The sequence below is a fragment of the Chelonoidis abingdonii genome, chromosome 10 (assembly GCF_003597395.2).
Source record: "Chelonoidis abingdonii isolate Lonesome George chromosome 10, CheloAbing_2.0, whole genome shotgun sequence".
Classification (NCBI taxonomy): Eukaryota; Metazoa; Chordata; order Testudines; family Testudinidae; genus Chelonoidis; species Chelonoidis abingdonii.
This window is the reverse complement of record NC_133778.1, coordinates 73251549-73267285: the sequence shown is the minus strand read 5'-3', so window position 1 is coordinate 73267285 and position 15737 is coordinate 73251549. Positions and strand designations below refer to the sequence as shown.

Here is a 15737-nt window from a genome sequence, read left to right as displayed (position 1 = left end):
GTTTATAGAACAAGTAGGTTATTAGCTGTGAAGGCACAAGTTTCTTCCATGTTTTCCTGACAGTGTACCTCAGCTTTACACTAGAGAGAACCACACCTCTGCCATTATTAATCCTTTATATACATTTCTGTAAAAGATTGCATTTTTCAGAATAAAACAGTCAGTGCTCTATCGAGCTTACAGCCTGATAGACAAAATTTGGGTGGGTGTAGAGATTATTGATGGGAAGAATGGCCGTTCCTGATAGAAGTCTGTGATGAAGTGGACAAAAATTAGGAGAATGTTCAAGGCAAATTGGTCGATACGAATGAAGGTGCAAAGCCAAGAGCAAGTGAAAAAGATGAAAGGATCTATAACAGAAAAGGACTCCGAGGAGTCTTCTGAGCAGGAGAATGGACTAGGGAAAAATGAGAACAGCACTGTAGCACATTGAGATGGATGTAGGGAAGTTGAAGTTGGATCTGATGTAGTAAAAGAAACACTGCTGAAGGCATTCAGTGAAGTGGGGTGTGGCAAGAGATAATTTTAAATGGCAATATTTTGTTTAAATGACTAGGGAGAGATGAGTGAGAAGGCTGGATAGGAGGAAGAGTAATTGCAGCTGAACTCATGGACAAAGGGTTTGAGCATTGAATATAGTGAGGAAGGCAGATTTTAATTATATGTGAGAGTAATAAGTGTCATGAGTTAGCAAGATGCTGGATATGGGAGAGAAGAGAATTTAGATGTCACTGATGTTACAAGACTGGAAGATAAGAACAGTAGCATTGTCAGTGGTGATGGAGAATGGACATTGTGAGAGGGATTAGGTAGAAAGGCGTTCAGTCTTGGGAGCGACTGAATGGGTCCTGGTGGTAGGAGGTCATTGTCCATAATGCTTTAATCGTTGTCTTCTGTGAGAGATGGCATACCAGTGGGTGCAAATAACAGTGGCAGTTGTGTGGTGTGTACACCTGTCCACTAGTAAGTGAGCTGAAAGCATTGTGTTTTTGCAAAGATGATGCATCAACTGCTCTGCACTTATGATCTTCGAACTGCAAAGAAAAGTGAAGTTGATTAGTTTCTAAATGTATTCGGTTTACCCTTTTCCTCCAGTACAAGTTTTCAAAATGTGCATGTATTTCCTGATAGTATACTGTGAGCAGGCAGACATCCCTTACACTCAGTACAGAAAGGATAAACTAAATTAGCATCCAGAACGCATCCCCTTTCTGGAATTTGCCTTCATTGCTTAAATAACAAAATACAAACCTCAATCTAAGCTTCCTCTTGTGCTTGCTTTGTTTCTCAGGTTACCACCGAAGTACCCTTCTGTCCTAGCCTCTAGCTCCTTGTCTCCAGAGAGACATGCCCAAAAACCTATCCTAATTGGTATTAATAAGACACTGTCTCTCATCAGAGATTGGTTTGCAACTTTATACACTTTTCTAGCAACAGACATGAAGACAACTCAACAGAAGAACTTTGTTTTGGGTGATGGTTCCTATGTATATTCCATTGTGGGTGCATATGTGTTCCATGCACCTAAGACCAGAAGATTCTTGCTAGCAGTGTCTGTTGGCCTGTCCCTGCACCCCCTCCTCCTCATGCTCTAGATCAAAGGCATACTGGGCAGTGTAGACCAACCACCTCTCTCTTTCTTTTCTACCACCTGTGGTCTGAGATGAAACTTCTTCAGTATCCACAGCGCTGGCATAACTTCTTCTGTGTCTAACTGTAATTATTTATAAACAGTTTTTAGATCGTTTCTTATAGTTAAGTGTCGTTTTTAGGAGTCAAGGGGGCAGGGGGGAAGCTTTCTGGTACCTCTGTTTGAGGTGATTAGTATGTCTAAGATCCCAGGATTCAAGAACTGCATCTCCTGATCTCTGGCCTTCTTGGTCAGCAACAACCACCTCTCCTCACATCCCATTGAAGTGTGGCACTTGCAATCCTTCTCTAGATCAAATTCTCCTGAACTTGCGCCATCAATGGGTACTTCAAGGCTTGTGCGATCCTGTCCTCAGCAACCTCCTTGGTATGACCAATCCTTAATTCCTCCTCCACTTCCTTATGAACATCCTCCCACTGGCCATATTGGTACCCTTGGGCTGTATACTGCCAACAGTTTTCCACAGTACCTAGTGCTCTCAGGGAATGCCATGGACAGCACTCCCAGATCCTCTCTGTTCCCCCACAGCAGTTTCCATTGCAAGAGGAGCAAGAAACAAGACTTCTCCTCAGATGAATATTTCATCATCCTCTCTGAATGAAGTGATTATATCCCTTCCTTCTACTGTTAGATTATGTCAAATAATTTCAGAAATTGATGAAAAGGGCAGCGGACACTCTTCAAAAACTGTTAGAAGTCCAAGAGACTCTGCATAAGTTCTTGATGGTTCTTCATGTACCATCTTCAGCACAGGTGGCCCTTTCTCTAAATGAGATGGTGTTAGAACCTGCCAAGACAATTTGGCAGACTCCTGCCACTGTTCCCCCTCCCCCAACAGCCAAGAGAGCAGATAAAAGTTATGTTCTGGCTAAGGACTCAGAATTTTTATTTTCCCATCCAACCCCTAACTCCTTGGTCATGGATTCAGTAAACAAATGCAACAGGCAATACCGTTCCAAGGTTACACAGTTTGATAAGGACTTTTGGTCCCTTGATCTCTATGGACATAAAAGTTACTCACCTGCCACCCTGCAATTCAGAATTGCTGTTCACCAGGCGATTCTTGCAAAAGGACAACTGCATTAACTGTTCAATTGTTAATTTATTTAACATCTCCCTCAAAAGCATAGGGAGCAATTTTATGCCCTCATTGCAGAGGGACAGCTTCTAGCGAGGACAGATTTACAAGCTTCTTTCAATGCAGTTGACACTCCATCTCCACAGCTGTGGTCATGCATTAAATCTCATGGTTGCAGCACTCTGCTGAAATCCAAAACACCACAGAGAACCTCCCCTTTGGTGGGCTTAAATTATTCAGTAAGTCCACAGATGAGTCCCTGCGTTCTCTGAAGGATTCCAGGGTGACCACTAGGCGTAGATAGGCCTGCAAACAAGAGAAGGTTTAGTCAGTCTCAGCCGGCTCATAAATCCTGGTCAGCTCAGTTTCCCAGGTACCAGAGGTTGTTGGAGTCACTTAAAAAGAAATTCAGAATGCAGAGAGCAAACTATTGCAACCATTGCCCCTGGATTTGACACAGCAGACATCATCTACAAAGCATTCATGTTGATGCCTTAGTTGAGAGCCTCAGGCACCCCATGACCTGGATCTGATGCTGCGCCATCCTTCCCCATCCTCCCTCCACCTTTCGGGGATCATCTCTCCCATTTCTGCAACACATAGGAGCAGATTACCTCTGACAGATGATCTTTGAGGTTATAACATTGGGTGATTCCATCCATTTTCACACCATACTCCCCCATCCCTTTTCAGGGATCCATCTCACAAACCTCTCCAGAGATGAGAGGTTTTCTCCCTCATCCACACAGGAGATGTGAAATCAGTTCCCAGTGTGTACAGAGGAAAGGGATTTTATTCCAAGTACTTTCTGGTCCCCAAAAAACAAGGGTGGATGGAGGCCAATACTAGATTTCAAAGTGCTGAATACCTTTGTCAGAGTGCAGAGGTTCAAGATGGTAACATCGTAGCTATCATTCCATCTCTGGATCCAGAGGACTACTTCACCTTCAAGGCACATGCTTTGATGTCACAATATACCTGTCACAAGATATTCCTATGCTTTGTTGTAAGTCAGGACCACTTACCAGTATCGAATCCTCCCTTTCGGACTATCTACTGCCCTCAGAGTATTTACTCATTTACTTCTCAAGCATGTGGCAATGTGTACCTTTGTCACACTATAAACCCACTTACCACTGCTTTGTTCCCAAAACTCGCTCAGAAAGAGTTTATGCCCCCAACAGAGACACTCTGAACAAGTTGCTCTCCATCCCCAGCCATGTACCTGTTTCCCTCAACTGGTGAAAGAATCTAGACAAGGTGTGCTTAGCAGTTCTCTTCAACCCCTCCCTCCCACTGTCACGATAGTTTTGCACGCATCCCTCCTAAGGTGGGGAGCCTATTTACAGTACTACACTTATCCAGGGTAGATGGTCTGCCCAGGATTCTGCCCTTCATATCAACATTCTGGAACGCAGAGCTGTAAGATAAGTTTGCCAGCACTTCCTTCCCATGATAGGTCAGGCCGTCTGTATAATGGATGACGATAGTGCCTGCTACGTACTACATAAATCGACAAGGGGGAATGAGATCCCATTTCCTCAGCTCAAAGACAGGTGATGTATGGAACTGGTGAGAAGCCCACCACAGCAGATTATCACTGAATCAACAAGAGGTGATACAATTTTAGACTAGGTTTTGGTAAGTAGTAAGGACATCACAGAATAGATAATTGTAGGAAATTACCTTGGACTGACTGATTAAATTAAGTGGAAGGATAATCAAAGCCAGGTCATCAACTATGGTTTTGTATTTCAAAAGGGCAGGCTTGGGGAAATTAAGGGAATTGGTTAAAGAAGTCAGCTGTACTGAAGAGCACAAAGACTTAAGTGTGGAAGTTGCTTGGAATTTCTTTATTCGATTATACAAAAACTATCTGAAGTTTGCATCCCAAGCAAGAGGAAAAACTTGTAGGGAAAGGCTCCAGGTCCAGCTGAGTGAATAATATAGGAAATGGAAAACGGGATTGATCACAAAGAAAGCTACCTTGTGGAGGTTAGAAAATAGGTTAGGAATAAAGTGAGAATTGCTAAAAGTCGAGCTGAATTAGCTCTTGCCAAGGAAATTAAAATAAATAAGAGAGTTTTTAAAAGAGAGATAAAGAGAAAATAAAGAAGGATGAGGTTGGGCCACTGTGCAGTGTGGATGGGAAGAAAATGAAAGATAATCTAGGTATCGCCCAAAAACTAAATGAATACTTTTCCTCGGTGTTCACTAAGGATGATCACATGGAACATGTGTATGAAAGCAAAAGGGGTGATGGAAATAAATGCCTAGACATGGAAATTGCCATATCTGAGGTGCAAGAAAAACTTAGAGCTTAATGCACTCTAATCAGGGGAACTGGATAATTTCCCAGAGTCTAATCTTAAGAATTTCTGCTACAAACTGGGGACTCATCAGTTGGAAGTGACAGAGGAGAGAGACTTGGGTGTGTGGGTTGATCACAAGATGACTATGAGCCACCAATGTGATTTGTCCGAGTAAAAGACAGATGTGATTCTAGGATGTATCAGGTGATGCATTTCCCTTCGAGATAAAGAAGTATTATTGCCATTGTATAAGGCACTGGTAAAACCTAATTTGGAATACTATGTTCAATTCAGGTCACCTATGTTTAAAAAAAGATTAATTTAAACTGGAAAAGGTGCAAAGAAGAGCTACTAGGATGATCGGGGAATGGAGGGCCTTTCTTAGGAGACTGGAAGAACTAGGTTTGTTTAGTAGCAAAAAAAAAAAAAAAAGGCTGAGAAGGGGTATGATTGCTGTTTATAAATACATCAGGAAGGATGATGAGCTCTTTCAGCTGAAGGACAATGTTGGCGCAAGAACAAATGGATATAAACTGGCCATGAACAAATTCAGGATGGAAATTAGAAGAAGGTTGTATGACTGGGTTGTTTGTGATGGTAGCAGGCAGGGCTCAGCCGCCCTTGGGCCCACTTCTGGTTTATGTCTTACAGTCCTAAAAGCTTATGCTTCCGAGTTTCAGCTCGCCACTAGCAGGAGTTAGGAAATGATTTTCCCTCCTGCCAGTGTATGGTGGTTTTGTTTTTGTTTTTAATCTCTTTTCTCTGAAGCATGGGGGATGGCCACAACAGGACATGGGACATTAGATGGGATGGGTCAGGGCTGTGACATGGCACCAAATATTCTCTCAGGTGCTTGGTTGGCTGGTTCTTGTTTACATGCTCAAGATCTAACTGATCGTCATAATGTGGGGTCAGATTGGCAGTGAACTTGTTTTTTAGAGTTTTTTTTTGCCTTCCTCAGCAGCATATGGGTATTGGTCACTTGTCAAGGTATATCTGGATATATATTGTTTAATCATTTCCCTACCATTGCAGGGCCCTCCTATTCTCTGTGGCACATAAAAATCTAGTTTCCTTGGGGGCTGAAATACTTTGGTTCAATTTCAGATGGGTTTAGCAGAGGAGTACTGTGTGGTGATGGTGGCCTGTGATCTACAGGAGATCAGACTAGATGATCTGGTGGCCCCTTCTGCTTTGAACTCTGTGAAGCTGAACAGTTTATTTGCCTGGTCTTCAAAACACCATAACTGATGCCCTCCACAGACAATTCACTCTGGATCATGAGTTGGGATCTCAGCACATCCACAGACACATAGATATTCCTTACTCGGGGTTTTCTGTACATAAACCTTTTGGCCACCACTGCCATGAGAAATGTGCAAAATTCTGCTTAAGGGACACATCAGGCGCCATTCCCTTGGGGATGCCTTTTTTCCTTTCCTGGATAAAGTGTCTCCTGTATGCCTTCTCTCCAATGCAACTAATCCTCAACAAAATCAGATGGGACAAAACTACAATAATCTTGATTGCGCCAACCTCGCCGAGACAGGTGTGATTTCCATATCTGCCTTGCCTCTCCTCTTGGCAGGCCAGCAATCTCTTGCTGACTCCCAGCTGCCTCCTTCAGGACTCGGGAAACATTTGTCACCTCAGCCTGAACACTTTCCGGCTCAAGGCGTGGTACCTAAATGGCTCTCAGGTTAGAATTCTCCTGTTCTTCTTGGCGTGCATGTCCTTATGAATGGTCCACTGAAAGATGTGCAGTGCCTGTGAACTTTTGATGAAGACTATAAAACAGTATCCATCAGTCCATGCCTTCACAGAGCAGCAATTTGTGCTCCCATATGAGGGCATATAGGGAGGGGATAGCTCAGTGGTTCAAGCATTGGCCTGCTAAACCCAAGGTTGTGAGTTCAATCCTTGAGGGGACCATTTGGAGATTTAGTTGGTGTTGGTTTTGCTTTGAGCAGGGGATTAGACTAGATGATCTCTTGAGGTCCCTTCCAACCCTGATATTCTATGATTCTATGCTGCCACTCAGTTCCTTTTTAACTACCTGATGCTTCAGATGGAGCATTTGGTGTCTGCCGTTCTACAGTTTCCTGCCTGTTCTTGCTTACTGTGAATTTTTTTTCTCATTTTATAGAGTGATGTGTTAAAGGGACATTTGTTCATTGGACCTTCCTACCACAAGGTGGGAAACTGAGGCACAGGCACTGTGTGGTCTGGGTTTTGCTTATGGCTACATGCTTTTGAACGTGGTTTTGGTCTTTTCCCAAACTAATGCTTGGTTCCTTGTCCCTTTTATTAAAAGTTCTCTTTTGTTATACACAGACAGAGGCCTGGTCTACACTCGGGTGGGTGATCGATCTAAGTTAAATAACTTCAGTAGCTGAAGTTGACATACTTAGATCGACTTCCCATGGTGTCTTCCAGTGAGTACAGAGGAAAGGGATTTTATTCTGAGCACTTTCTGGTTCCCAGTTCACAGTATACAATTAGCAGGATTACCCAACATTCATACGTTACATAATGTGTGTGTAATACATACTGATGCATATGCATAATACGTTGGCTAACAGTTAGAATGTTTGTGTCCTTATGTAGAGCATAAATGGAGAATATACCTTCTGTCCCCCCATCCTGGGGTCATGTAGTAATTTGTGTTGTCAGAGGGGGGTCACAATGCAATGAAGTTTGAGAACCTCTAAAAACCTCCAATGATGGAGATTCCATAGCCTCCCTTGGAAACATACACCAGAACTGAACTATCTCATAGTTAGACATTTTTTCCTAATATCTATTTTAATCCCCCTTGCTGCAGATTAAGCTGATTACTTGTCATACTTCTTTCCTAAAGCGTAGTGCCCAAAACTGGACACAGTTCTCCAGCCTCACCAGTATCCTCCCATGTCCTACACATGGCATTCCTGTTAATCCATCCCAGAATATTAGCTTTTTTGAAACCGCATCACAGTGTTCTCTCATATTTAATTTGTGGTCCAGATGCTTTTTGCAGTAGTAGTGCCTAGCCAGTTATTCTCATTTTGTATTTGTGTATTGGATTTTTTCCTACCTAAGTGCAGTATTTTGCACTTGTCTTTGTTGAATTTCATTTTGCTGATTTCAGACCACTTCTCCAATTTATTAGGGTCATTTTGAATTATAATCCTGGCCTCCAAAGCACTTGCAACCCCTCCTAGTTTCATGTCATCCACCAACGTTATAAGCATACTCTCTACTCCATTATCCAAGGCATTAATGAAAATAGTACCGGACTCAGGACAGACCTTTTTTATCAGTAAATCTCTCCATAGCCAACATATGACTGACACTGCACTTATAAATCAATCGGCTCATAACTGTTCATACTCTAAACTCCCTGCTTATGGTCAGCAGCCTTTTATTAGGATCTGTGGCCCATTGTACACCATGACCTTTAGTGATATTGGGTTCTTAAGGGAGAACAGAGGCCCCTCTTCCTCTGATGTGAGGAATGTTGCTCTTTTGGGTGCTGATTATCCTCCACAAATGGCATCACTCCTTTAATGAGAGGAAAGTAGAGGGGTCAGGTGGGATGGGAAGGGTATTTTCCCTATACTTTGCTGCATTCCACATAGGTAAGATTAAGATTTTGTCATGGCTATTTTTAGTGAAAGTCACAGACAGGTCGCAGGCAATAAATGAAAATTCACGGAAGCCCATGGCATGATGGGGATGACTGACGTCTGTGCGGGGGTAGAGGGAGAGAAGAGAGGAGGGAGTTCAGCGCCCACCACTGAGGCAGCTCAGAGCTCTGCAGTCCTCCCATGGTGGCTTGGAGCCCTGAGGTCCCCTTGCCCCCCACAGTGGCTCAGAGCTCTAGGTTCCCCCCCACCCCGGTTGCCCATGGTGGCTGACAGCTCTGAGTGCTCCTTGAAATCTGCTGAAGCAGAAAATGTCACAGAGGTCATTGAAATTCACAGAATCTGTGACTTCCGTGACCTCTGTGACATAATCTTATCCTCAAACGTGGGTCACTGTAAGTCTTTCCTAAAATGGTTAGCCAGTGTTTAAAGTCGTTTGAACTGGAGGAGGTGCTGTCATGAGAGCAGGAGAGGAGGAGGGAGGACTGCTTACCTAGATAGGGGGAGAAGGGAAAATGTGCTGCACCCATCCCCCTATCAATGTTGCTATCTTCTGAGAGACATAAATACGTGAGAATCTCAGCTTTATTTTATTTTCTTTAAACTAAGTGTCTAAACCTCAGGGCAGAGGGGGAAAAATCTTGAACATGTGACTGGAGTGAATCTTAAAAGACTCAAGAAGCAGAAGGTAAGTTAAAACATTCTTTCCTTTTTTAAAATCTCATGGTTATTGGAGCCTGACTCATAGTTTTTGAATGGCTGAGGTTGGCAGTGCTGCATACTGTCACTCCTGTAATCACTGTTTAACTGAGCCTACAGAACTTTGTTCAGGCTGCTCCTGTGCCTTTGCTAGTCAGAGGGGTAGGAACAGTGGTGAGTTTCACTATCATTGCCACCAGGGCGGGGCTGGAGGGGTGGGGAGAGATGTGGAAGGTGCACTGGGGAGTTTCCATGACATGTCAGCTGTAAAAGTGTCCTAATTAGGCTTCAGAGTTAACAAGAGTCTAAAGTAGGGGGAGCACCTTCAGCTCTCAGACTTTGGTTGCGAGCGTGGCCCAAAGGGGAGGGGTCCTTCACTTAAAAGGGAGTTTGCCCTGCTTCTCCAGTCTCCCTCCTCAGCCCTACTGGAACTGCTCCTGCCTCTCTGTGGTGACTCGGGCTGGTGGCACTGTCCTGCTCGGAGGGCACCAGAACCACCGTGTAGGCTCTCTAGAGAGTGGCACTGCCCCTTTAAGGGGAGGTGGCCCCGTGTAGGCTCTCTAGAGAGTGGCACTGCCCCTTTAAGGGGAGATGGCCCCGTGTAGGCTCGCTGGCGGGTGGCTCTGCCCCTTTAAGGGGAGGTGGCCCCGTGTAGGCTCGCTGGCGGGTGGCACTGCCCCTTTAAGGGGAGGTGGTCCCTTGTAGGCTCGCTGGCGGGTGGCTGTGCCCCTTTAAGGAGAGGTGGCCCCGTGTAGGCTCGCTGGCGGGTGGCACTACCCCTTTAAGGGGAGGTGGTCCCTTGTAGGCTCGCTGGCGGGTGGCACTGCCCCTTTAAGGGGAGGTGGCCCCTTGTAGGCTCGCTGGCGGGTGGCTGTGCCCCTTTAAGGGGAGGTGGCCCCGTGTAGGCTCGCTGGCGGGTGGCACTGCCCCTTTAAGGGGAACGAACCCCCTCGGGCGGGCGGCACAGTACCTTTAAGGGGAGGCGGGGCAGGGCAGGGTCCTCCCGGTGCCGAGCGGCCATTTTTGGCCCGCCGGCCGGTTCTAGGTCCGCCCCTGAAACCACCCCAGTCTCCGCCCTCCGATCCTGAGCCGCCGCCGGGGCCGCTTCCCACTGCAGGAGCCGGGGCCGCCTCCGCTCCGGAGCGGGACAGCAGGTGAGAGGAGAGGGGAGCTGCCGAGAGGCCCCTGAGCCGGGGGTCCCCACCGGCCCCGGCAGGCTGAGGGGGGGGGCGTCTGTCAGGGCAAACCCCGCGTGGTGTAGTGTGGGGGCGAGCCCCTCCCCCGTTGTACGGGGACTCCAGCCTCGTGGGCACCCCCCACCTCGCGCGAGTTGTGCCCTGGTCGCGGCTCTGCCTCTGGTCGCTGCGCGAAGGGCCCCCCCGAAGGGGCCGAGACAGGTGTTCCCCTCCCGGCTCGGCCCGTCCTGGGAGCAGGGGAAGCGGGTCTGCCTCGGTCTCGGCTGGTTGGGTCAGGGCCGCTTAGCCTGGCCCTGCCCGCCTGACTGCACTGCAGGCGCGGGGAGAGTCTCGGTACACAGAGGGGGGAGCACGAAGGCGGCTCAGAACCGCTCACCCCATAGAAGATACTGTTCACCCTGGTCCGTGCAGTCAAGACCTCTTCCCTCACCCCCCTCTGGGACTCGCTTTCACTGTGCAGCCAAGGGAGGGAGGTAACAATCCCATTTCCACCGAGGTGTGACGCTAGGTGTCTACACAGCCAAAAAACCCCCAGATCTCCTGTGATAGTGAGTCTCGGAGCTCCTGGCTCCTGCTGCAGGGCTAGAAATAGCAGAGCAGATGTTTGAATTCAGGCTGGTGCCCCGGACCCAGCTCAAGGCCCGATGTCTACATTGCAATTTCTAGCCCCACAGCGTAAGCAGGGGGCAGTGTCCCAAACTCAGCCCGCTGCCCTGGGTTTTTTTGTGTGTGTATTGAAACTCTTGGGTGGACCTAGAAATGTCTGTGACTATCCGCTGTATAAGGGGCATAAGTGCATCTACTTTCTCCTCTGAAAATCCAGGCAGGCCACATGCTTTTTTGTAGTTTTATTGCGTGTGTTATTCGTGATTATTCATTCTCTAGTTTTAACCGGTTCAAGTGTTGTTTAAAGGTGCTTGAATGGTATTTTCATGGACACCAGATAGGGTAAGAAGCGATATGTATTTGTTTTCTAAGCAACAGAACTATTTTTTGTAGGCAGCTGCCCTACACAGGGATCTGTTAAAGCTAACAATTCCTGGAACAGTCCAGATTGTGAGACAAAAAAGTTTTGTGCACTGTTTTTTTGTTTTGTGTGTATCTTCTTCTTCAGTTGCTCTTTTCTGGGCGGATTTGCCAAGCATGAGTATTGTGCGGGAGGGCAAGGGGAAGCCTGAGCTGCTCAGCAGCTCCTTGCAAGCAACCTGTAGGATGTGTCTGTGAACAGCATGTGGCTTCCCACAGTCCTGTTTAAATACTAAACTGCAGTGGGTATCTGTAAATTCTGCTACTCTTTTTTTAGGGTAGGGGGGAGACAGGGTTGGGGCAGGAGACAGAAATGAATTGATGTTCAGCTTGCCATTTTCTGTACGGCTTCTTAGTTAGGTTTTCTGATTCTATCCCTTTAAACCATATATTTTTCTTTTTAATTAAATGATACATAGGCCTCATCCTTCTAGTCTACTGGTTTCAATAAAACAGACCTTATGAATGGTAGCAGATGTTACTAGATTATATTATGAATGGGTGGATATTATTGTGGGTTTATGACGGAAGTCATATTTGTAATTTTTTGTTCTTAAGTCTCTTGCTATTGGTCTTAGTTAACCTTACAGGAATTTCTGATTTGCGCTGTGAGAGCATGTGGTAGGCAAGTCCAGACAGAAGACGGAAGATACATGTGGTGTTTTTTTCCTTTTGTGTTGTGATTAAGGTTGAAACTTACAGGGAACCAGCTTGTTTTGACTCAAGTGTGATTCATGCAAGGCACAAATTTCCTCGTGCTTGTCATAGCACAGTTTAAACCACTCGCTTGGAGTGTCTAACCTTCCCAGTAGCAGAGTTCTGGGCCTCCTGTGCATTACAAATACTATGGAACCTGGCTGCAGAGGAGGCATCACATGAACTGGTTACAAACATGTTTTCACTTTGTAATGTAGACTGGCTATTATCTGTGTTTAATAACCAGCTTACACCTTTCGTGTGTTTAAGGTCCAGATCATACTACAAACTGGATCAGCTTTTAGGTTCCCTGGTTCCAAACTATTGAATCTCTGCATAGAGTATAATTGAAGTTAGCGGGCCTGTGCTAAGGTACAGGCTTCCATCTATGCAGATCAGCCTACAGGATGGAGGCCCAAGCTTGGAACTAACTTAGGGGACTGTTGTGACCAGAGTCCCTGATGGGATTGTATTTGTAGTTGAGATAGGAACTTGCAGCCTGGGTAGGGTTGCCAGCTCAAAAGACACAGGCACTCATCCACCTAAATCAGCTTTTCTGTGACTGAAAGGGAGTAAATGGGTAAAAATCGGTTGATTTGTTTATAAATTGGATTTTGTGCAAAATCCAAAGAGTCTTATGAAGAACTGTTTGTAACTTGTTCCATATGAAAAGAGGAGCATATCATTCAGGAAAGTAGCCTGGGAGAAAGCGTAACGAACTAATTTAGGGACATGGAGGAGTTTGCCTGCCATGGGTATAAGCTCACTGTTAACTGTGTGAGATCTGAGTAAGGAGTCATTGGATCTTCCTAAAATACGTTACTTTAAGCACCTGAGTTGTCTTAGTATGGTGCTGGGAACCAATCCCTGAATCCCATTCAGTGTTTCACGAAGGCTTATAATTGGGATTTTTTAAGGAGCTGAAAGGAGTTAAGCACTCAGATCCCTAAACAATTCAATTGACTTTGAGTCCCTAATTCCCTTAGGCCCTCTGGAAAATCGCAGGCTTCATTAACTGCTATCTTAGGTTCTTTCACTTTCTTGAAACGTTAACATCTGTCCTTTCTTTGTCTTGGGACTCCACAGCAAAGATGTTACGTTTCTTTCGACGAACTCTGGGGCGTCGGTCTATGCGCAAGCATGTGGAGAAGGAGCGGCTAAGAGAGGCCCAAAGAGCTGCAACCCACATCCCTGCGGCTGGAGATGCAAAATCCATAATCACTTGTCGAGTATCGTTGCTGGATGGAACTGATGTCAGTGTGGACTTACCGGTATGAGAGAGAGACAGCTGCTTTTTGAACACTATTGACTTGCATCAGTCAGATTGAGCTCTTTATTTTCTATGAGCTGGATAAAGATATGCTTGTTTGTCATAGCAACCCACCCAGATCTATTAGCCTCTGATTATAAATAGGTGCTGAAAGGATAATGTAGTGGTTAGTCAGTGCTGTCAGTTAACATGTTCATAAAGGTATCGTGCTGTAAATATTGAATGTTTTTCACTGTGCTAGTGTGTAGTGGCATACTGAGGTAAGTCTAGCTTAGATGAAAAGATGTTTAGCAGCATTTGGGGTGATTCATATTTCCTTTTCAGTCCTGTGCATGTACATTGAGGGAGAAGTTAAACCCCTTGGTGTAACTCAACTAATGGGAGTGATGCTCAGGGAAATGAGGATGGTTTCTGAAATTCTGCAACCGTTTCATTCAGCAGCTTTCTACTTGTTATATATGTAGACAGATCACTGTTGGCATGTATCAGACTATTGAAAGTTCACATCCTTAAAAATCCGAATGCTGACTTCTCTGTTAAGCTTGCATAAAGAACCTTAAATAATATATTTGATTGTGTGTGATGTCTTTTTAAGAATACCAGGCAGCCTAAAGAGCTGAAGATCATTTGTGAGTGCTTGTTTGCCAACAGGACTGACAATGGTGACTGCTGCCACTCACCTCTCTTTAGTTTATAGCTATGTCAGTGTTGGCTTGTTTGAGTTTGACCAGCCCAGTATTGAGAAGCTGTGGCTCACTGCAGCTCTCTTAACATATAGCTAGATCATGAGAGCTGTTGACTTCTGGGGGAGTTGTTCTGAGGCTAAAGTGGATGCTGAGAATGGTTGCTCCGTATGTTCTGTCTTAAAGCAAATGGATTTTTTCTCATAATTAACTGTTCAAGAATGTGTTAAAATTAGGGCTGTCAATTAATCAAAGTTAACTCACGTGGTTAACTCAAAAAATTAATCACAATCATGATTTTAACTGCGCTGTTAATAAAATACCAGTTGAAATGTATTAAACATTTTTGGATGTTTTTCAACATTTTCAGATATATTGATTTCAGTTACAACACAATACAAAGTGTACAGTGCTTACTTAATATTATTTTGATTACAAATATTTGCACTGTAAAAATGATGAACGAAAGAAATAGTATTTTTCAGTTCACCTCATACAAGTACTATAATGCAATCTCTCTATCCTGAAAGTGCAACTTACAAATGTGGATTTTTTTTTTTTGTTTACATAACTGTACTCAAAACCAAAGCAATGTAGAACTTTAGAGCCTAGATGTCCACTCAGTCCTACTTCTTGTTCAGCCAGTCGCTAAGAGAAACAAGTTTGTTTACATTTATGGGAGAGAATGCTGCCCGCTTCTTATTTACAATGTCACCTGAAAATGAGAACAGGCGTTCGCATGGCACGTTTGTAGCCGGTATTTGCAAGGTATTTACATGCCAGATATGCTAAACATTCGTATGCCCCTTCATGCTTTGGCCACCATTCAAGAGGACATGCTTCCATGCTGAGACACTTGTTAAAAAAAAAAAAAAAAAAAAAAGCATTAATTATATTTGAGACTCGGCTCCTTGGGGACAATTGTATGTCTCCTGCTCTGTTTTACCCGCATTCTGCATATAATTTCATGTTATTGCAGTCTGGATGATGACTCAACACATGTTGTTCGTTTAAGAACACTTCACTGCAGATTTCACAAAATGCAAAAGAAGGTACCAGTGTGAGATTTCTGAAGATAGCTAGAGCCTCAACCTAAAGGTTAAGAATCTGAAGTGCCTTCCAAAATCTGAGAGGGAAGGGTGTGGAGCATGCTTTCAGAAGTCCTAAAAGAGCAACACTCCAATGCAGAAACTACAGAACCTGAACCACCAAAAAAGAAAATCAACCTTCTGCTGGCTCAGATGATGATGAAAATGAACATGTGTAGGTACACGCTGCTTTGGATTGTTATCGAGCAGAACCCATCATCGACATGGAGGCATGTCCTCTGGAATGGTAGCCGAAGCATGAGGGACATATGAATGTTTAGCATATCTGGCACGTAAATTGACAGAATTAAACCATTTTGTAAATTCCCTAGGCTATTTGTTTCTACTACTGAGAGATCAAAGTGTGAGGCTATCTCTAAGCAAAGACTCTCCAAGTGGATCTCAGATAGCA

General features: G+C 44.7%; 1 protein-coding gene across 6 annotated transcripts in view; it reads left to right on the top strand.

Annotated features, from left to right (window-relative positions):
* The first annotated feature begins 9268 nt into the window (after nt 1-9268).
* EPB41L5 (erythrocyte membrane protein band 4.1 like 5) overlaps nt 9269-15737 on the top strand; it is a 90762-nt gene continuing 84293 nt past the window's right edge. Inside the window, exons 1-2 of one of the 6 annotated variants that reach the window (XM_075070309.1) lie at nt 9269-9355; nt 13371-13555. In XM_075070309.1, the coding sequence (XP_074926410.1) occupies nt 13376-13555 (180 nt within the window). In that variant the 5' untranslated portion in view covers nt 9269-9355; nt 13371-13375. Of the gene's footprint in view, nt 9356-10262; nt 10521-13370; nt 13556-15737 lie in introns of those variants that run through there. The other 5 variants (XM_075070311.1, XM_075070308.1, XM_075070310.1 and 2 more) reach the window with 5 other exon arrangements.